This window comes from Paramisgurnus dabryanus, chromosome 24 (assembly GCF_030506205.2).
Source record: "Paramisgurnus dabryanus chromosome 24, PD_genome_1.1, whole genome shotgun sequence".
Lineage (NCBI taxonomy): Eukaryota > Metazoa > Chordata > Actinopteri > Cypriniformes > Cobitidae > Paramisgurnus > Paramisgurnus dabryanus.
Window position 1 is genome coordinate 4,000,801 of NC_133360.1, and position 23,687 is coordinate 4,024,487.

The 23,687-nt window shown below is 39.2% G+C and overlaps 1 protein-coding gene across 2 annotated transcripts in view; it reads right to left on the minus strand.

The window, feature by feature from the left end:
• The window catches only part of LOC135721195 (uncharacterized), a 40,963-nt gene that overhangs the window by 4,687 nt on the left and 12,589 nt on the right, over nt 1-23,687 (minus strand). For both annotated transcript variants that reach the window (XM_073813569.1, XM_065243380.2), the window contains 4 exons: nt 20,496-20,801; nt 17,509-17,640; nt 12,997-14,841; nt 9,216-9,527 (listed from right to left, as the gene is read on the minus strand). In XM_073813569.1, the coding sequence (XP_073669670.1) occupies nt 9,216-9,527; nt 12,997-14,841; nt 17,509-17,640; nt 20,496-20,801 (2,595 nt within the window). The remainder of the gene's footprint in view (nt 1-9,215; nt 9,528-12,996; nt 14,842-17,508; nt 17,641-20,495; nt 20,802-23,687) is intronic.

A 23,687-nucleotide genomic window follows, 5' to 3' on the forward strand; every position in this document is an offset into this window, starting at 1 on the left:
CAGGTGTAAACGGTGTTCAAAATGTTTTGAGCGCGTCCACTTTCGACCTCTTTCAACCACATCCAGAGGTAGTCGAAACCACTTTCGATCGGATCGCTTTGGAGTTGCGGAACGCATGTGGTTGAATGCGTTCGAACAGCCACACGCGACCGCCTTCTCTCCGCCCATTTATCTAATCTGAGGTATTAAACACAAGTTTTACGTCTTTTTTTGACTTCTGGGGTGAACATTCGGTGAACAGCGCTATTTTTAGCCTTTCATTAATAAAACTAAGCGGCTGATCTCGGTAGTTTCGTTTTGAAAGCCTGTGAAAGTTGCGCGATCCTATTTCATCAATTGCGCTGAAGATTCAAAGAAAGCTCTTACATACACACGTACAAAACACTGTGCAGCATGTTTACTTGCTAAATAAGCAGTGCACTCCGACATAATATTAGTTTGCGTCCATATAAACTCATAATTACTCCTGCTCGGGTTTGAATGACAGCAGAGAGATTTGCCCACCGTCTCACAGACCACCCCCTCATAGTATTCAGCACAGAAGCGGTCGAAAGTGGACAAAAGAGACGGATTTAAATACCAGGTGTAAACGTAATGTGTCTCTCTCGTCCACTTGTGATCCGATCGATGAAAACACATCTTAATACCAAGTGTAAACAGCCCCTCACATACAGTATAGGCCTTTATCACAGTGCAAGTGTCACTTACGATGAAAAAAGTAGCGATAACTGACTTCCAGTCTACACTCTAAGAAAGGATGTGTTAATTTTAACACATTGTTTTGTGTTAAACTATTTAACACATTATGTGTTATTTTAACACATTGTGTGTCATTTCGTGTAGAATGTGAGCTTAAATAAATGAAATGGACAACACAAGATGTGTTAAAACAACACAAAGTGTGTTATTCCAAAAATAACACAGAGATGTGTTAAGTTAAGGACAACACACTAGATGTGTTGTCCTTAACTAGACACAAGATGTGTTAATTTAACACATTCATTTTAAGAGTGTAGTCTGTAGCAATGGTTAGCACAGCGAGAGATTGTTGTTGCGTATAAATGTTCTAATAATTCTACTAAACAGCCAGATCTCAGTTTCTATTTTTTACCAACTGATAAAGAAGCGAAGAAAGGATTCATGCTATTCAGCGGGATGAAGGCAAAAGTTTCACCGTTTTAAAAGGTAGATAACCGACTTCCAGTGTGTTGGAGCAATGGTGGCGCGAAGGTTTTCAATATCAGTGTGGGATCTCCCCCAAATCTCCAATGTTTACACGATTGTGAAAAATCATTAACAAACAAAAGTATCCAAACTTGAGAAGGGATATAAATTCTTCTATGAAAACTACATCTTTAATTATAAAAATAAGTAAGTATAATTTTAACGTTGGTTTATTCTCTTGACATGGTTAAAATGCTAACGTTGCCTAGGGCCCTATTTTAAAGATCTAAGCGCATTGTCTAAAGCACGCAGCACACTTTTGCTAATTTAACGACGGGAAAATGGTTTGTGCGGCAAGCGCATGGTCGAAAAGGGTAATGGGAGTATTTTGGGAGTATTTTGGGCGTAACGTGCAATAAACCAATGAGAGTCTCAGCTTTCATCCCCTTTAAAAGCCAGCTGGCGCTATGTCTAATCCCTATTTAGATGACGGACTTTGTAAACTGAAAAACTAAGCGGAGGAAGAAGATCCCCAGTTTAAGAATAATGTTAAATAATTGTGTTGTTTTTCACTTGTATTGAAATTGTTATTTTTTTATTAAAACCTTTAAAACCCGTTTTCTTTTAGTCATGGAAGTAAAAAAGCAAGCTTTTAATTGCTTTAAATGTATGGCTATCCAATATCATCAAAAAATAATTTACAAGTATGTAAGATGTTTTGTACTCTAAAAATACTTTATTTGTAACAAACAGAAGATAAAGAATTTACAAACGGCTCTCCGCACGTTTCAGCACTTGGACAGCGTCATAAGTTTCTTTTAGCATTACTTAAAAATGTTTTTCATCTCACCATATCCACAGGTACAGAGTCATCATATACAATAAATCCGTGAGGTAGCATTTAAAAACATTTAAAAACAGACGCATTTGTTTAAAGCAAAGCATTTATTTACTTACCAGGCTGCAGGTGAAGCAGCTCTTCACAACTTCTAACGTCTCATAATTAGTCTTCATTTATGTCCAAGAGACTCAATAATAATCTTTTACATTTTAATCCTTTAATCTTTCATACTTAAAAGCGTTTTTGTGCTGCTGCGCATTCATGTACTATGTGTTAAGCAAATCCGTGTTGTCGTCCCGTTCATAGCTGCATATTACTAATGCGCTCTTTAAATAACAAAAAACATATTGCACCGTTGACTTTAGAGCAGGTTTTTGTTGGTCAATGGTGTAGTCTATTTTAGTTGCCTCAAAATAGCAACGCGCCAACAATATGCCTGAACACACCTCGTTTTCAGACCAGAACGCCCATGGGCGCAAAAGGGGGCGCAAATGCATTTGCTATTTAAACAACGTGGCGCTAAACATGAAAATTATAATTGCGCAGGGTAGAAACTAGCAAAAGACACTTGCGTCGCGCATTGCGTTGCATTGTGCCGGGTGTAAGATAGAGCCCCTAAAGTTAGCATGGCTGGCTAAACCATTAGTCTTTGATGAAATCCGTTATGTTATAAAACTTACAAAGACGCAAAGCGATACAACTTTCAACACACTTTTTTCATGTAAACCTGTTCAGGATAAACTGTAGTGAGATCCAGTTAGAGGACACATGCATTTGTATTTGTTTATAGTTGCTACAGTTGTATAGCGTGTTAGACTGCTGTTGCAACAATTTATGTTAATGTTTTGTTTTGTATTCTAATTTTAAACAGTACATAATGTATAATGTTTTATTTATATAGATTTAATTTAGAGGGAAATTCTTCATTCTTTGGAACATTCATCTTTATTGAAAGTGCTTGAAATGTAACATTTGGTGCCTATTTAACTGAGAAAAGACAGAACGTGACTTTAGGGTGCAAAGACAACAACTAGACTGTACACAAAGTGTCCACCGCACAATATATTTACTCCACAGACGTGCATCGGCTCAGCACCTGTCCTCGTGAGCTCTCTGCTGTATTGTGGCTCATAAAGTTAGCCACAAACAGCAGATTAGAGCAGGGGTGGGGAACCCTGGTCCTGGAGGGCCACTGTCCTGCAGAGTTTAGTTCCAACCCTAATTAAACCTGAAAATCAAATTAAAGTCTTCAGGATTACTTGGAAATGAAATTCAGGTGTGTTTGATTAGGGTTGGAACTAAACTCTGCAGGACAGTGGCCCTCCAGGACCCAGGGTTTCCCACTCCTGGATTAGAGCATCACGCTTGCAAAATCACCCTCTTCAAAATTATACTGATTACCTTCCGCTATTATTGTGACATGAAGTCTGGCTCACTCCACAGCGTCCGTTAGCTTATTTTACAAAAAAATGGCAGCTCTATCGTGTATGTTCGTGTATTTTCGTAAGTCCCACCCACTGATCTGTAATAGGTCTGTAGCATAAGTGGGTCCCACCCATTTCCCCCCTCATCACCCATTACCCCCCTCTGGAATGAGTGTTTGTAGTCTTAAGTACTATTCGGACGGGATTAGTTTTACATAGGGAGGTGGGGTAAAGCAAGTTTTTATCAGAGCTTCTCAGTGATTTTAGTCCAGTCCGAATGCTCCATGTCAGTAATCATTACGGACAATGTCAGTAACGATTACGGCGACTTTTACCTTCTGTAAAAAGGTCCGGAGAAATTACCTCAGGTAATACTAATCCAGTGCGAATAGACCAGTTGTAAATATACACGTTAATCGCGTCATTTCCTTTTAATTAGCGTTTTCTTTTTATGTAAAAGAGCTTAAAGAAGCATTTACTTGCGTTCTAGACGGAGAAACAAATCAGTGGCAAGTCAGTTTCTGAATAGAACACAACACAAACTTTTTTTAAAAAAGTCAAATTTAATTCTCAGAGGCACGGAACTGTTTATGAAACTGACGTTCTCCCGAACCTGAAATTAATCACAGTGTTTCGCGTTTTCCTTGTCTGTTTCATGTTGCTTGCACATCTGATATCAACGTGCACGTGAAGACGAGAGGTGATGCGCTGTGAAGACAAGAGATGACGCGATGCACAAACGAGTTACCCCTCCCACTTCTGAATGTTTTACAGAGATTTCTAATCCCGTCCGAATTGACCATTAATATTACTGAGGTCCTGTGGTAAAATTACATTACGCCATCTACCCCTGTAAAACTAATCCCGTCCGAATAGGGCTTTACACCCTCGACAGAGATACAGCACTTCCTTCTTTCAACAACGCAAAATTATGATTTTTACATCAGTGAAAGAAGGAAGTGCAACACTGAAAACTGCATTTCTCCTGTCTTAGGGGAAACTGAGGGAATGATGCACGACCATTCAAAAATATGACTGTGTTTCTACAAAGCTTAATGCAAACGGGTGAAGTATTCCTTTAAAGTCGATAAGAATCCTCCTGTCATCAGCACTTTCTGCTGGTCCTGTGTGGACTCGGTTGTCAACGGTCAAGAAAACCTAAAGAAAAGCCACAAATTCTACTTTGCATTCTACTAATATATATATATATAGTAGTAGAATGCAAAGACAGTCTTGCCTGGGACAAGATAATCTTAGAGCCCCCCCACCCCTTACTTTTTACTGGCAACAAGACATTTGGCATTATCAGATTCAGGACCCACGAATATTGCCTATTATATACAACTTCAGCAAATATTATGCCGTGTTTGGACTAAAAATTTAATAAATATTACTCCTCTCTTTAGAAATTTGAAGTAAACATATAAAATCAATCAATATTTCTCCAAACATGCACGCCTTTGAACCAAAAGCCCCGAGGGATATAATTTTGTAAAGAGCTTTCATGATGAGCAGGCATTACATTTTTCTCAATGAATGCGACTGAGGGTAAAGCCCTGCATTTCAGCCCAAGCCTGACGAGGCCCAACCCTTTCACACCCCTCGTGTCGGATTTCACAGCTGATACGCGGGCGGACCTCGGGCTTATTTAGGCTTCTCCATCTTTTTGTATTTTTCAATATAATTAAATAACCTTTTGACAGACGATGATTGCAAAACAAACGTAGTAAGACTTTGGGGTAACACTTTACGGTAATGGTACATGAATTATCATGAATTCATGTATAAATTCACGCATGAAATATGCATTTATTTATGCATTAATATCTCATGAATCATCAAGAACTAACACGAGTTCAACGTCTTTCATTCATGACTTCATGGATGAACAACACCTTAATTAAAACATTAACTAAGAGGAGTACATCATCATGAATTATGATTTATTACACATGATCATGAGGTTTTCTTTGTTCACAAAAAAATCGGTCTTCACCACCCATTGTGGATAAAGCTACAGTAGTGGTGGTACATAAATCATCATATATTCCACTATTAACTAAGCATTAACTATCAATGACTTCATCATGTGTGTGGCCCCTCAACTAAAGTGGTGACTTGGTGCTTTGAAACACTTATGAACAATGTGGCATAACTGGGAAATGACATCAATATGAAAGTGAAGGTTCAAGCCGTTGCAAACAATGTACTGTGGACACAAATTGACTTTGATCTTAACTTTTACTGCTTTATTCAGTATATATAAACAGTATAAACCAGTTGAATCAACAGCTGGAAAGAGCTGAGAAGGAAATAAGTACATACACCATGAACTTTATTTTAAGTGCCTGTATATCTCAAAACTTTTCAAAAACATAAAGCTGTTTTACAAAAAAGAAAAAAAAAGAAAAAAAATTTTACAAACAGGTTGATCTTTTTTGGTAAAGAGTCACCTTTTAATGTACAGTATAAAGCTACTGATGTGGACCATGCTACTGATGTGGATGCATGACCATGTTTTTGAATGGTCATGCATCAATTTCTCAGTTGCCGCTGAGACAGGAGAAATACAGATTTCAGTGTTGCACTTCCTTCTTTCAATGATGTAAAAATCATCATTTTGCATCATTGAAAGAAGGAAGTGCAATGTCTTTGTTGAGGGAGTGAGACTACAAACACCCCTTTTCTCGGTCAAATAGTCACCAAATTCTAAATGTATGTTACATTTCGACTACAAATATGACACACTTTCAATAAAGATTAATATTTCTACGGGTGAAGTGCTCCTTTAATGCTTAGTTAATGATGACCACTTTATTTGAATGCCCACAGAATTTGAATGTTCCCAGTTATGCCACATTGTTCATAAGTGTTTCAAAGCACCAAGTCACCACTTTAGTTGAGGGGCCACACACATGATGAAGTCATTGATAGTTAATGCTTAGTTAATAGTGGAATATATGATGATTTATTTACCACCACTACTGTAGCTTTATCCACAATGGGTGGTGAAGACCGATTTTTTTGTGAACAAAGAAAACCTCATGATCATGTGTAATAAATCATAATTCATGATGATGTACTCCTCTTAGTTAATGTTTTAATTAAGGTGTTGTTCATCCATGAAGTCATGAATGAAAGACGTTGAACTCGTGTTAGTTCTTGATGATTCATGAGATATTAATGCATAAATGAATGCATATTTCATGCATGAATTTATACATGAATTCATGATAATTCATGTACCATTACCGTAAAGTGTTACCAAGCCTTTTAACCTATAGCACGAGTCCGCTATTAGCACAGCCAGCCACACATTTACAATGCAGCTGTTGCGTATTTAATAGCAAGATCTTCAGCGCACCAAGAAAAAATATTAATGAAGGACTAGATTAAAACCTTGGATACTGCGCATAATCTATGCAAACAGCATCCAAGACATGTTTATGTTTCACCTGTAACAGCAGCAGACAGAAACAGAAAGACAGAAATGAAATCAATTCAGGTGATTTTCATCTATTAAGTGTCTTATTTAGTGATTATAAACATCAGCTCATATAATCATAAATGAATTTCTGTTTATTAACTCAATCTTTCAGATTCTTTATCAGTATATAAATATAAACACAACTAAAACACCTAGATCAGTGGTTCTCAAACGTTTTTGGTGTGCGGCCCCCCTTGTGTATGGCACATTCCTTCCCGGCCACCCCAAAGGAAATTTATGACAAAAAACTTTTCTAAAACTCAACTTTTAATTAAACAAAACATATTAAATGATAGAAAGTAGTGCTGTTGGTAAGTAGCCTATTTTTTATAGGTTTAATTGCACAGATTTCATGATAAATTAATTTATTTTATAAAATGTCATAAAACTGGGGCCCCCTGGCACCATCTCGCGGCCCCCGGCCCCCAGTTTGAGAACCACTGATCTAGATGATGAAAAGTATGAATCTCCTAACAGTGTGAATTCATCTAATGGGTAAAATGAGTTTAATAAAATATCAGTTGGTCAATATTGATGGTAGGAATTCACTAAATATTCAGTCAGTGTTTAACTGTTTATATAAGATATCAGTGATGTAGTTGTCAATAATAAAACCAACAATTAGAAAACTAACATAACCTGTCTTAAAGATTATAGGCCTGTTGCACTCACTTCTGTTGTCATGAAAATCTTTGAACGCCTAGTCTGTAGGTACCTGTCACACATCACGCTAGACCCTCACAAATTTGCCTACAGGGCAAATAGGGGAGTGGATGATGCAGTCTCACTTTGCAGACATTTCATTTTACAACATTTTGATACTAAGTCCAACAGTGTACTGTTCATTGATTTTAGCTCAGCTTTCAACACCATCCTGCCTGTCAAACTGTACAATTCTCTCCTATCCATGGTGGCTAATCCCTCACTCTGTCAGTGGTTATTCAACTTCCTGTCTTGCAGGACACAATACGTTAAAATCCAGAACAATGCGTCATCACTCAGGATTCTGAACACTGGTGCCCCACAAGGGTGTCTTGTCACCTCTGTTATTTTTTCTTTACACACCAACAATTGTACATCAAATTCTGCATCTGTCAAACTGCAAAGTTTGCAGAAGACACCACGCATACTGTAGGCCTCATACGCGACTGTGAGGAATCTTCCTATCGGAGTAAAGTTCGTAATGGAGTGAGGTCAAACAGCTGGTGCAGTGGTGTGTAGACAATAACCTTATTCTCAATACAACCCAATAAAAAGAACTCATAGTTGAACAGGGCAGGCCAGCATCTTCCCATCTCCATTAATGGCCAGGTAGTGGATTGGGTCCACTCCTTCCGTTTCTTAGGCATCACCATCCATCAGTTCCTAACGTGGAACCTGAACACCAGTCTCATTATTTCCAAAGCCCATAAGAGATTACACTTTCTCCGTCAACTGAGGAAATTTGGGGTCAGTCAAGCCAGCATGATCAGGCTACCATCAAAAGCTTGCTCACCTTCTCTATCCTGGTTTGGTATGGTAGTGCCACCAGCCAGGACAAACAACAACTTGAGAGGGTAGTAAGCAGGGCCTCTAAAATCATTGTCTATAATCTGCCTACCATAGTCTCACAGTACAACATCTGAAATTTCAGGAAAGCCAAAAACATAATCTCTGACCCCTCCCATCCAGCACACCCTATATTCACACTTTTACCATCAGGGAGAAGGTACAGTAGTATCAGTTTAGGAACAGTACCTTTCTACAAGCTATTCGTCACCTGAACATGCACTAAGCACTTTATGGTTTACGTTATAACCTTCATAACCTGGTCTACCGCTCTTGCACGTATCGCACAACTGAACTTAGTGCTGCATTGTCTATAACCATGCACTTTCTAGGTGTGTTAAGTGTTGTTACTTCCTGTTATTTATTTTTTTGTGCCTTTTTGTCTTTGTTATATTGTGTTGTTATGGTTGTGTGAAACATGTCAGCATACCAAAGCACATTCCTGTCAACTGTATTATTATTGTTGAATTTTCTATAATAAACAAACTTGAACACATATCTGAAATGAAGGATGAACAGAGTTCACATCTGTTGTCACAGTTTTTGTTCAAACTGTTTTAAATTTGAATTATAAAAGTTTGTTTGCAGTTAAGATCAGGTTTAAACAGAAGATAAGTCAGAATTAAACAAAGTGTGAATATTTCCACTGTAAGTTAATAATCATAAATCACTATTACATCTACAGTATACTGTCAACAGAGTACAGATGATAATAAAATCATTATTACCCTGAAACATTTGAGTTACTCACCTCTGACAAACACAATGAATCTCTTGTATGAGGTTTCTCCATCTCTGATGATCTTCAGTGTATAATCTCCAGTGTGTTCCTCACTGATGTCTTTGATATTGAGATCTCCAGTCTGAAGATTTAGCTTCAGTTTATCTCTGAATAGATCATCATCACCATCATATGTCCTGAAGATCTTGTTGGTAGGATTGATTTCAGCTATGAGAGTTTCTTTAAATGTCCACTCTATCACATCATCTCTCTTTATTTCAGTAAGATTATTCTTCAGTGTGTAAGACTCCCCCTCATTCACTGAGACTTTTTCCATTTTTGCTGTACAAGGTGCACATATAAAGAAACAGAACAATTATTTGCTTTATTTCTGTCAAATGTTTTATTTCCTTATATCATAAACACCAGCTCAGATTCTCATAATAAACATGATCACATGATCTCAACCTCTCAGACTGTCTTTCATAATATACAGTCAAAAGCTGTGACTTTTCCAGATCAGTGAATGTTTAACATAAATCAGTCTCAGGTCAGAATCCACTTTCAAATGAGTTTATGAACATTCAGTCAGTGTGATAAACTGTAGTTTATATTAAGAAACTAATGATGTGGTTCTCACTTATGACTGGATAAATGTTATATAAAACAGATGAAAACAGTATAACATCACAGTGTGTACTACACTAAATATGGTGTTTTAATGCATCTACAGTATGTTGCTGTGAGGTGAACAGGTTTTTGTTGTCTAGAAGTCAAATGGGAACACAAAAAAAAATGTAGCACATACATATATTTCACATGAGAGATTTTTACATTGCACTTAACTTTATTTTAACATTTTAAACTTGCTTTGAACCTAAGGTAAAGCAGCTGTAGATTAAAAAGGGGGTTAACAGTACTAACTGATGTCACAGTTCATAATTTCTCTCATATACTCTCTGATACTGTAAAAAGTGCATGAATAACTCATGAGCACTATATGATTAGTTGTTGGTTGTTAAACACCTGGTGCCTCATGTATAAAACTTTGCGTAGATTCCATGCTTCAAGTGTGCGTACGCACATAAGGCAGAATTTTGCTGCGTCCGAAACCGCCTACTTCATACTATATAGTACGCGAAAAGCAGTAGGCGAGGCGAGTAGTATGTCCGAATACATAGTATTCGAAAAACAGTATGCGAAAAGTACCCGGATGACCTACTACTTCCGGTTAGATTTTGCAGTGTGCATACGATGGACGCTTCACTATCCCATGATGCCCCGGGAGAGGAGTTATCCAATGAAGAAGACGAGGCATGCGGTTGTTTTCGCGCTGAAATGACATGACGTGATGACGACGTATGTCACGTGATGTAGCAACATGGCGGATGTAGTACGTCCGAATCTCATTCATACTACCAGGATTCATACTATACAGTACCTACTGTTTTAATGTAAGTAATTAGGTACTTCATCTAATTCAGTACCTACTATACAGTATGCGGTTTCGGACGCAGCCTTTGTGTACGCACCAAAGTTTTCAGATTTATAAAACCATGCGTACTCAAGAAACTGCGCAAAATTCCATTAATAAATCCCAGTGAGCGGAAGATTGTGCGTACGTGCGTGCCGCCCCATCTCCTCCCCGAAACAACCATATATGGAGCGTACAACCCTTAGTTTTACTGGGCATAATGTGGTCTGCATATCATTTTAATATGGATTAACGTTACAAAACGCAAGGTGTAAGAGCCATATTCAAAGTTTATTGTTAATTCATATAGTGTGTTTAAATCTGTGTTTAATGAGCAAAAATATTATGTGTAATTTTCAATTTTGGAAAACTTTTATTTTGAAGCTCCATTAAGATAATTGGTCGAGTTGACCTAGTTTTTGAGAGAAAGAAAGATGGGAGCATCACAGTTTTTTGACCTGTAACATTAGTTCTTTTATCAGTAATTTTTATAATAAATACATTTAAAGAAGGATACTGTAAGAGGCTGATTGTTGTCCGAGTCAAATACGCTCTAATTAATGGAAAGAAAGGGTTTGAAGAAATTCTAGATGGATTGCCCTTACACAATGAAAATATCGTAAAATATATTTTTAAATTCAATATAATTAAAAAATGCCAAAAGATATATTTGCTGAAATATATTTTGAAATATGTTTACAAAAATATATTTTTCACAAGTAAATACATTTTAAAGCATTAAAAAATATATTTAGCCCTTCATATATTTTAATTCAAGGAAATATATTCACGTCGCATTGGAAGAAAAACTTTGTTACAAACCTGTAAACAAAAAAAGATTAAAATTAAATAGTTTTTAACTTAAAAAATATACTTTATAAAATTAACTTATTTAGCATATATTTAAAATATACTTTTGGCCAGAGAAATTATTTTTTAGCCTTATTGGTTATTAAGAAATTATAAAAACACTGTTTAAACACTGGCATGTTCGTCTTTATCTCAGGCGGCAAGTGCATCAATTATACCATTGAACGCGACTTAATGCATTAAGACTGCAATATTACATACCTTATAGAGAATAGGCTGCTATAGGCAAGTAGACAAGCCCAGCTAAAGTTTCGCGTTAAGTGTTTCCCATAATAAAACAAAGACAATGATGTATTACGCGGCGCAGCCATAAGGCATTAAGATATAAAAAAACAAAAGTTCAGTAGCTACAAACGAAAAGTTCAGTACAAACCTTAAAAAAGCATATTTACAGGTAACCAGATGAAACCAGAATATAAAAACCAAAGAGTTTAAATACTCATTCGTGTTTTTCTTATATAAACCCGCATTGTAAGAACGTCTCTTTATATTAGGCTAAACATTAATTATTAAATGTCCAAGTGCATCACATTTTTTTTCATCATCTTACAGGTTATAAAGTTTATTGTAGCAATGTAGTCACTCGGGTTTATTTCTTTCATTTGGCCTAATAAAATTAAAACTATTTTTTTTTTACAGTTTTGTCTATGATTAGATGATAAAGGCTAACAAACTTCTTATCATTCCTCAACATTAGCCTTTAGGGTTTGTTGAGTGAAGAAAAGACTTATCATATAGTTCTTTTGCATTTCAAACTCGCAGATGCGCTCGTGACAAATGTGTGGGGCACTATCACCCCAGAGGCTTCGTCTTTTCAATAATTTTCATCTGTCAAATATTTGCCACTCATAGGCAGGTGCGACTAGATGCAATTTGAGTGCTGATCTTCATGAATAAAACAGGAATATTGAAACTTAATGTGTATAAAAACAAGAACAGAGTTTGTGTTCTTTTACTCCGCTCAAAAAGAGTGCGTACGCACAGTGGAGAGCATCCGTATGGTGCACACTTATTTACGGCAAGTTTATTTTTATAAATCCCGATATGTGCATGGAAAATTGCGTACGCACATTTCTATGTCCATTTTGTGCGTAAGCAACGTTTATACATCAGGCCCCTGGCCATTATCCAACACTGCATTATTTCACACTGTAAATATTTAGCATCGTCATTTTGGCTTAGCAGCACTGTGCTAACCTTCAGGAACAGAGTTTCATAACTCAGGGTTAAATGTGGTACTACCACTGATCTATATAAATAACTGGATTGCGCATAGAACGCTTAACGTAACAGCGTGAGGTGAAGCCAGCACAGAGTTTGAGCGGCCATCTTGGTATACCCAACCTGCAGAGGGCTTCATTGACTTGCATTCAAAATCATGATCTAAATTCATCCAGTTTACAGCGTATCCGTCACACAAGATTAATTTTTAGGATATGTTTATGTAAATAAATTATTACTTCTCACCATCATGTGTACTGGAAATATTGTTTGCAGGATTGATTTCAGCTATAAGAGTTTCATTAAATCTCATCTCACCATCTCTCTGTATGTCAGTATCAGTCTTTAGATTGGCAGATTCTCCCGCATATGCTTGTGATGGTTTTGGTTCTCCCGCATCCGCTTGCGATGGTTTTGGTTCTCCCGCATCCGCTTGCAATGGTTTTGGTTCTCCTGCATCCACTTGCGATGGTTTTGGTTTTCCTGCATCCGCTTGCGATGGTTTTGGTTCTCCCGCATCTGCTTGCGATGGTTTTGGTTCTCCCGCATCTGCTTGTGATGGTTTTGGTTCTCCTGCATCCACTTGCGATGGTTTTGGTTCTCCCGCATCCGCTTGGGATAGTTTTGGTTCTCCCCCATACGCTTGCCATGGTTTTGGTACTCCCCCATACGCTTGCGATGGTTTTGGTTTTCCCCCATACGCTTGCGATTGTTTTGGGGGAGAACCAAACCACGGTTGCAATAGTTTTGGTACTCCCCCATACGTTTGCGATGGTTTTGGTTCTCCCCCATACGCTTGCGATGGTTTTGGATCTCTCCCATACGCTTGCCATGGTTTTGGTTCTCCCCCACCCACTTGCCATGGTTTTGGTTTCCCCGCATCCACTTGTGATGGTTTTGGTTCTCCCGCATCAGCTTGCGATGGTTTTGGTTCTCCCCCACCCACTTGCCATGGTTTTGGTTTCCCCGCATCCACTTGTGATGGTTTTGGTTCTCCCGCATCAGCTTGCGATGGTTTTGGTTCTCCCGCATCCGCTTGCGATGGTTTTGGTTCTCCCGCATCCGCTTGCAATGGTTTTGGTTCTTCTGCATCCACTTGCGATGGTTTTGGTTCTCCCGCATCCGCTTGGGATGGTTTTGGTTCTCCCCCATACGCTTGCCATGGTTTTGGTACTCCCCCATACGCTTGCGATGGTTTTGGTTTTCCCCCATACGCTTGCGATTGTTTTGGGGGAGAACCAAACCACGGTTGCAATAGTTTTGGTACTCCCCCATACGTTTGCGATGGTTTTGGTTCTCCCTCATACGCTTGCGATGGTTTTGGATCTCTCCCATACGCTTGCCATGGTTTTGGTTCTCCCCCACCCACTTGCCATGGTTTTGGTTTCCCCGCATCCACTTGTGATGGTTTTGGTTCTCCCGCATCAGCTTGCGATGGTTTTGGTTCTCCCGCATCCGCTTGCGATGGTTTTGGTTCTCCCGCATCCGCTTGCAATGGTTTTGGTTCTTCTGCATCCACTTGCGATGGTTTTGGTTTTCCCGCATCCGCTTGCCATGGTTTTGGTTTCCCCGCATCCACTTGTGATGGTTGTGGGGGAGAACCAACCCACGGTTGCAATAGTTTTGGTTCTCCCCCATACGCTTGCGATGGTTTTGGTTCTCTCCCATACGCTTGCCATGGTTTTGGTTCTCCCCCACCCACTTGCCATGGTTTTGGTTTCCCCGCATCCGCATCCGCTTGCGATGGTTGTGGGGGAGAACCAACCCACGGTTGCAATAGTTTTGGTTCTCCCCCATACGCTTGCCATGGTTTTGGTTCTCTCCCATACGCTTGCCATGGTTTTGGTTCTCCCGCATCCGCTTGCAATGGTTTTGGTTCTCCCGCATCCGCTTGCGATGGTTTTGGTTCTCCCTCATCCGCTTGCGATGGTTTTGGTTCTCCCTCATCTGCTTGCAATGGTTTTTGTTCTCCCTCATACACTTGCGATGGTTTTGATTCTCCCCCATACGCTTGTAATGGTTTTGATTCTCCCTCATCCACTAGCAATAGTTTTGATTCTCCCGCATATGCTTGCAATGGTTGTATTTCATCTGTAACAGCAGCAAACAGAAACACAGAAATGAAATCAATTCAGGTGTTTTTCATCTATTAAGTGTCTTATTTATTGATTATAAACATCAGCTCATATTTTCATGAATGAATTTCTGTTTATTAACTCAATCTTTCAGATTTTCTATCAGTATATAAATATAAACAGAACTATAACATCTAGATGATTAATTTTAGGAATCTCCTAACAGAGAATACAATTAATGGATAATTGACTTAAATAAAATATCGGTTGTTCAATACTGAGGGTAGTAATTCACTATACTATTCCATATATCAGTGTTTAACTATTTATTTAAGACATCAGTGATGTAGATGTTATCTGAAATGAAGGATATACAGAGTTCACATGTGTTGTCAAAGTTTCTTACTTTGCATAGGAATGAAACACACGCGTCAGTGTGCACACACACCAGCGGTCACACTGGCACGGAGCAGAGTGAGACTCTCAGCCTATGTGCCTGGGCTCAGCCTCTGCCCAAATTTAAACCCCAAGTATCATTAACTTACATGAACATGTTTGCGCAGGTTTGATTTTTTATAAGATGCAAAAGTGGTCGCTTAAATATTGCCAGGGGTTTCTTTCATAAGAATTGAATTCAGTGTCTGCATCACTGGTGCCTGTCTCGTCCATCTCCATGGTTCTTTTAGCACGTTCCCCCACCTATCAATCAATCAGTATCCGTGGGGCGCCTTTATCACCTTGCATTATTTTTTTTTCACCCAGTAACGGGTATGATTTAAATTGTACCGAAATACAACACTTTAAACTGTTAAGCGTCGCCGTCCCAAATACGGGACACCTAAGTTTGCATTAATATTGTTGATGTAAATTTTAATCTATAACTACAAACTATATATCGTTGGAAAGGTCTAAGCCTCCAGAATAGACATTTCAACAGTGTTTTATAAAATAAATTATGTAGGGAGAGTAACTGATTCATTTATAAAGAGAGTATGCCTCAAAACATTGATTTTCTGCTAAATGTCACTGTCCCACCAGCAGGACTACATTTACTTCAATGTTTGCTAGGGGTGTGACGAGATCTCGTGCGACGAGATCTCGTGAGATTAAATATGTATCGCGAGATTAAGTGTGTCTCGCGAGATTTCTTGTGTAGGTGAAATTCTGGCCGTTCCCAAATAAAAGACTGCATCCTTCGGAGGTCGCATTTTTAAACTGCATTTACTTCATAAAGACTGTCTTATTAGAGACTACTAACAATTATAAAGTTGACTAATAATTTAGTTAATCGCACATTGTTGTAATATGCTCACGACTTGCGAATGTAATGCTCAGTTAATGATCTGAAATAAACCTTAATGACGTATGCAGCCTGCATATGCGACCTCCGGAGGATGCAGCTTTCTGTTTGTCCCTTTTAGGGGCCAGTTATACACCAAAAGCGTTTATGGCAGTTGCAGGCGCCTTTTTTGAATGATATTCTATGGGCATGGAGCGTTTGCGCGCTGTTTATGCGCGCTGAGCGCCTTGCGGTTTTTGCCGGCGGCCGCAGCACGCACCTTTGAAGGAACGCTGAGAGCGGAGAAGCGCACGACGTCATTCGCGTCTTTCCATTGTCCACTCAAATGAGGGGAGATGCGGGCCTTACGTTGTGGTGAGGGAAGTTTACAGTTGCTTTGAAGAACCGGACCCCACTCGCTCACTCTCTCCTGCATGTTTGTGCACCTCTCATGTTTGTGCCTTGCGTTTCCAAGCGTTTAAAGCGTGGTTGGTGTAATTAGCCTCTTCTATATTCTGTCTTTTACTGCATTTGCTTTTTTGTTTGGGTTTCCAATAATGTTCGTTTGGGAGCTCGTATGAAGTCTGAGACGTGTTGTGTTTGTCTGTTGACCAGTGTCAGATGTGAAGTCTCAGCAGATTAAACCATCACAGAGTTTACAAGATTTAATGTCTGCATGTTCATTTCTATTGTAAAGAAATGGACGTATATTAAATATTCAAATGGATTTAAACATTGTTTGGCTATTTATGGCTAATAATATGCGTTTCTCTCCGTCTAAAGTGAAAATGAAGATAGCGTCCGCGAGACGAGTCAACTATCTCCCCCTGCAGGCATTTCTTTATCATATACATAATGCTTTTTATTTATAGACCACAAATGTAATGTGTTTGTTAATATAATGTTGTTTAATGTAACTTGGTTTTAATACTTTATTTGAACCAATTATTATTGCATCTTCATTATTATGTAATTTTAAAAGCTACTGCTCACTTGGGTCTATTTTTATTACCCAAAAATAACAAATGACTTCATTATCAGTTAGTAAAATAATTGTTAGGGCCAGTCCTTGATTAGTTAAAACATTTAAAAATAACATGATTTCAGTTTCTTATTCATTTATTTTATCATCGAGGGTTTCTTAAAAAGTGTAAAAATATCGTCTCGTCTCGTTCTCGTGAACCCAATCTCGTGTCTCATCTCATCTCGTGGATTAAGTGTCTCGTCACACCCCTATTGCCAAGTGGTACCTTATACATACTACTAACGTATTGGGCCAGGGCCTAGCTTTGAGGCCCGTACAAGGCTAAACTAAATATGAACAAACATGTTTACACCTAAATTAAATCTCTATTATAGCAGAATAAAGATCATTATATTCCTTCAGCTGTAGATGATTCTTACCCAATTGGTGTTTTGGTTCAGCGACCTTACGGCGATAGTAAATCACACCAGCACCAGCAGCAGCAGCAACAGCAGCAAGCAGGAGGAAGATAACAGATATTACTGCTATAGCAACTGGAGACAGACCTTGCTCTATAATGATCAAAAAACACACAACCATTACTGTAAATCAATCTGTTTATCTGATCATAAACGAATATCAGAAACCAACAGCAGATCTGATTAAAACAGAATAAATGTCAATGAATCTCATTCTATTTAAAGTCAATCATGAAAATCCTCCAACATCAGATGTAATGACTTAATGATTGTTACAGTCACCAGATGTGTTAAAGTCATGTGATGAAGTTGCAAAGTATCACACAGAAATCATTTTGCAGAAATGTTCTATCAATGAGTTCATATTTAAAATAAGTAAGCAGCATTTGGCCAGTCATGTGATTTTAACATGTCCTCCTAACTACCCTGCTAAAAAAAACCATAGACATATCACAGAAATTCTAATGGTTTTATTGGTTCTATGTATTGGTTCTAATGGAATATGGCCCAAAACACACTACAGTGTAGTGGTTTTAATGGTAAAAGCTAATGGTTCCTATTGGTATTTTGATGGAAACCATTAGCCTGGTTAGCCAGACCTACATCAAGATGTAAGGTCTGGCAACTCTTCACACAAACGGCTCAATGCAAGGGGCGGGATATAAGGTTGTCCCTCAAAATGCCTCTGCACGCAATAGGATAGCGCTATGACGGATCAGAGCAACGAAGAAGGTGATGTAGTTACCGTAACCAGTCGGCAAAACTCCAAACACATCTTTCTTGCTTAAAAAGGACTTCAGTAGGGTTTATTTGCTCTTCTCTCAAAGAAAAACATAAGTCTAAGTCCTCCAGAGTCGCGGCCAAAGCCGCTTCAAAAGATAGCTGTTCGCCAGCAGCAGCAGCCATTCTCTTTTTTCAAGTAGGAACCGTTGCAGCTCTGTCGTCATCATGTTAAGCCCGCCCCACAGACGCTACACACGATGTGATTGGCCTGACCAAATTTTGGTTTTTGGACCGGTTAAGTGTATTGTGAGTGCCTAGACTAAACCCTGGCAGCAAATATATTTTGCGGCCGCTAGGGTGCGTCTAGATTTCTAGGCTAGGAAACCATTAGAATTTTCTGTAATGGTTTTATTGTTTTTTTTTCAGCAGAGTCTTTATTCATACATATATACATCTGACTTATTCACATTAATGATCTTAAACACATTTTTCAAAAGTATTTTTCATTTCTTTAAAAGATACAGTTGAATCTATACACTGAACAAAGCTAATTCTGTCATCATTTACTCTCCTAATGTTTTTCTTTATTTCTACCCAGAAAATAAGATGAGATGTTTGTCAGAATGTTAGTGACTGTCTACCCCAGTAACCAATAACTCATCATTATAAGAAATACAGAAAAATGTCACAGTTTGTCTTTTTGAGCTACATGCAAGAAAGAAAGTCATTCTGGGTTGGATCAACATGAGAGTGATTAAATTATGACAAGAATTAACATTTTTGGATGAGCTCTTTAAGATATAGACGTGTCAAAAATGGCAAGGCACTGAACAATTTATTAAACAAAACAAGAAAACAAAAACCCATGAGGGGGTAAAACAAGACAATATACACAGGACCGGATAAACTGGACTATATGACATTAAACTAGACTGGACTGACTAAATACTAATAACACACAATGAACAGACAATAAACTTGGCTTACTCGATATAGAAACAGACAGCAACAGATCTGGATAACACGGTACGATCACAGACAGAACACTGGGCACAAAGACTTTAAATAGGGACAAAATACAGAGGGGAACAGGGGACAATGATAACAGGTAAGGGAGCGGGTAAAAAGTGACAAGACACAGGAAATACGTGGTCTAGTATAGTCAACACAGACCACGTATTCCCCACACAAAACATTGTACTGTCAGAACCCTGCCATACTGGACTAAATACTAAAACAGGACAAGGCTCCGGCAGGATCCTGACAGTACCCCCCTCAAGGGATGCCACCTGGTGACCCTCAAGGAGAGACACAAGAAAAAACAGACTGCATACTGAACAAAAAACATGAAAACATTACAAAAAACATTAAAGCCAGACAAGCTATGATAATGAATGGGTTAGTATGTAACAATAAGAAAAATAAACAGGGGGGGGGGTGATGGAATCATGGATGTTTATCATGGATGGTCCAGGTTGAGTGGATACGGGTGGAGTTTGAGTTCTTCACCTCAGTGGTGTAGCAGAAGGCTGGGTCCATGCAGACTGCAGAGGCTTTGAGGGGGCAACAGAGGGTGGCCAGGAAGAGGGGAACAAAGCAGGGTTTACCGGCTGAGGGGAACGAGAAAGGGGAGTGACGAGGAAGAGCCGGGAACAAAAGGTGGTCCTGTGCTTCTCGCGGATGGCGGAGAGCTTATAGATGGCATGAATAAGGAGGCTGAGGACCAGGTGGAGTGACAAGGTGACGAGGGTGGAATTGACATTGGGGACAAGAAAGGGACTGTGACAGGGGGCACTGTGGCGAGCAGCGGAGACAAGACAGGGACCATGATAGGGGGCGCTGCGGCCGGAAGCGGAGACGAAACAGGGACCATGACGGGGGCACTGCGGCCGGCAGCGGAGAAGAGACAGGGATCATGACAGGGGGCACTGTGGCCAGCAGCAGAGACAAGACAGGGGGTGCTGTGGCCTGCAGCAGAGACAAGACAGGGACCATGACAGGGGGCGCTGCGGCTGACTGTGGCTGGGAAGACTCCGGCTGCGCAGGCTGAAGCTGTGCAGGCCTAAGAGTTAAATAAGTTACTAATTTTCCACGTGGGAACCCTGTGTATGTATAACAGGTTTTATCAGTGTAAAAGTGTTAAATGTAGAAATGTTCATAGCGCTCTGATATAAATGAGATCTGATGTAAATTCTTGATTAAACTGAAAGACAAAAGTTACTCACCACTGACACTAACACTGAATCTCCTCTGAATGGATCGTCTTCTGCTGCTCATCTTCAGTTCATAAAGTCCAGCATCTTCAGTTCTGAAGTTTGTGATGGTGAGATCTCCAGTCTGATCATTCAGCTTTAGTCCGTCTCTGACTTCCCCATATAGAGTGAACTTTTTGTTTTGTTTATTTACTTCAGCAATCCGTTTTTCATCACACCCAAAGATCAACAGTATCTGATCATAGGTTTTAATGTCAGGAACATCAGTGTATATTGTGACAGGATCACCCTTCATCACTGACACTGACTTCACTTCACCTGTATCAAACACAGAGATTAAACACTTATAACACTGTTAGTCATTTTAATATAATTATCTAACTGAGATCATTGATATCTAATACACCTTTATTACAGCTCTACAACTTAATATCTTCAGCAACATCATAAGAATATTGGCCAGCATACTAAACACACAACAATGTTTAAAGGAACATGTCCAGATTTTGGGAATTTAGCTTATTTACCGTATCCCCCAGAGTTAGATAAGTCCATACATACCTTTCTCATTTTGGTGCATGCTGTAACTCTGTCTGACGCAGTCCCCGCTAGACTAAACCCTGCCTTTTGTTTCTCAGAAGGCAAAGCACTGCTACTGGGCACAGTGATTTGCACAACTCTGACCAAACTCTCTGTCACCAGCAGGCTTCTCGGTTGCTCCTTCTGAGAATATAGTTCCCAGCATGTATACTGTTAAAAGATGTCTGTGTCTCATATGACCTTGTTATTTGTACACGGTGTGACTATACAAATCACAACACATAAATAGGAAAATGTTCGCTGGAGCCATTCACTTCCAGCCTTTGTGCTAAGCTAAGCTAGCGGGGGCTGCGTAAGATAGAGTTACAACATGCACGGAGATGAGAAAGGTATGTATGGACTTATCTAACTCTGGGGGATACGTTGAATAATCTAAATTCCCAAAATGTGGGCGTGTTCCTTTAATGAACTAACACAATTGGATAGAGACATACTGTAATTTATCTGCTATTCACACACATTTATCTGTGATAATGACACTCTTTTGTAATGATATTTTTTGTGCGAGCATGTTTCTGAACTTGAGCAGAGTTGTGTGCAATTAGAGGTCTTCATGGGGGACCCGGAACCAGTACAGTTCCGGGTGTATATTTTAAATTGGCAGTCGAGTTCAGGTTGTTCCCGGTCCAATTACTTATCAGAGTCAGTCAATGCCAACTGTACATTCACACGCCGCCAACTTGAGCTTCCAAATAAGCTCATGTTGCCCGGAAAAGGACGCTTATCAAAAAGTACAGGAAAGCTTGTTCACGCTTTGGACGCTCTAAAGTCTGTGTCACCATGAAATGTTAACAAAAAAATACATGAATCATGGACCAACTATGATAGCTACCTATTCTTCCTGCAATGTGACTATATGGATTCGTACATTGTGACATTGATGCTTAAACGATACATTGTGCAGTCCTACTGAACGAGCAAAGCTCAAGCTGACTCAAGATATAAAAACGCAAACCTGTAAAGGCAATTGCCAAGACCCACTTCACTTCAAGACCCATTGTGCGTCACTACACTCTAGACGTGTTGTGATAGTCAGTATAACCGGTGATACTGGGGGTTCAGCCTCTCACTGGTTAGATCACTTGCCAACCGCGTCACCGTCTTCCACCGCCGTTTTGATTTTTTCTTGTAATTAAATCATTTAGTTTTGTTAGAAACAGTTATTGTTGAAGTGAAAATGCACTAGAGCATGGGTCTTCAACCGGGGGTCCGTGACGGAACTGCAGGGGGTCCGCCAAATGATGTTTAACGACAAGCTATTTTTTGCTTAAAACATAATATATATATACAAAACGTTACATGTCCCCTTTAAGTTGTGCACGTGCGTGGCCGCATAGGTTTGAAGGCGCGCGTTCAGTTTAGCCAGCGGACCAAAATAAAATATCTAAAGATTATAAATGTCCACTCAGGAAGCAGCAATAGCGACAAAGTGTCATCATAAAACAGGTCAATCTTATAGGCATGTGTGTCTTTCTTTCAGAATGTCATTTTTAGAATCAGTGCGACATGTCTCATCTATATTTCTGAACTTGGACGGCTGTTTCACGCGGTTCAGATTTAAAGCGCTAATTCAACAGGCAAATGACATCACACCGCGTCTGCATTATAAACTTTGACAAAACTATCGCTCGCATTTAAAAACGAATGAAACGCGCGCCGTGATGGTGCTTTGTGCAAGATTCATATTCAGGTTGAAATCCGCCTCTTAAAAAGTTGCCCCAAAGAGATGCGCTGGGACTCGTTGCATGTTGTTCTCCTGAGTCTGATATGAAGCTATGCAGAAAATAAACCTGCGTTACTCAAACTCGTGACAATGACGATACACGAGAAAGGAAACAGACCTCAGAATTATAAAGTAGCACAACCTCTATCCCCACCAGAATAGACAGTCTTTGTGTCATTCACCATGATCAGTCATCTTTATAAACTGAAAGCCCTTGTCCAATTCACAGTAAAATGAAAACATTTTACACTGCAAATACCTTAAAATAATATTATATTATTATTGTTATAATATTAATATAAAAACTAAATCTACTTTAACAAAAATGTATGCATGTTAATATAGTATGGCTGTGTGACAATATGGTTTGTTTCTATTTATAAAACAGTTCCAGTCCTTGATTCTGATTGGTCATCAGTTGTACTTTACTTCACTTTGCGTTGTGCCTAATACGAAAAGGCAGCCTCTCGTACCTTACTGCTTACTTAAATATCTCTGTTTTACACATTTACTATCAGGGGGTCCCTGCTCCATGCTTCTCTCATCTAAGGGGTCCCCGACCCAAAAAACGTTGAAGACCCCTGCACTAGAGATAACAAAAATATACTGTACTATAAGCACGGTTCAAGGGGCTTCTGCATATGAGAGACTCAGCTGCATGAGCACAGAGAGAGCGAGCGAGAAAGGAAAACCTGAACCTCACTGGTTGAGGTATTGACCTTCTAGTCCAACTTGAAGGTCAATATTGTTTTTCCCTTGTGACAAAACAACAAATAATCTGTGCATTTACATGAACTATGCTTTAGGACCTATCCATTTTTACTCTCCTCCCTGTTACATCACATTCGTAGATCAACACTTCTTGACTGGCAAGATGGATG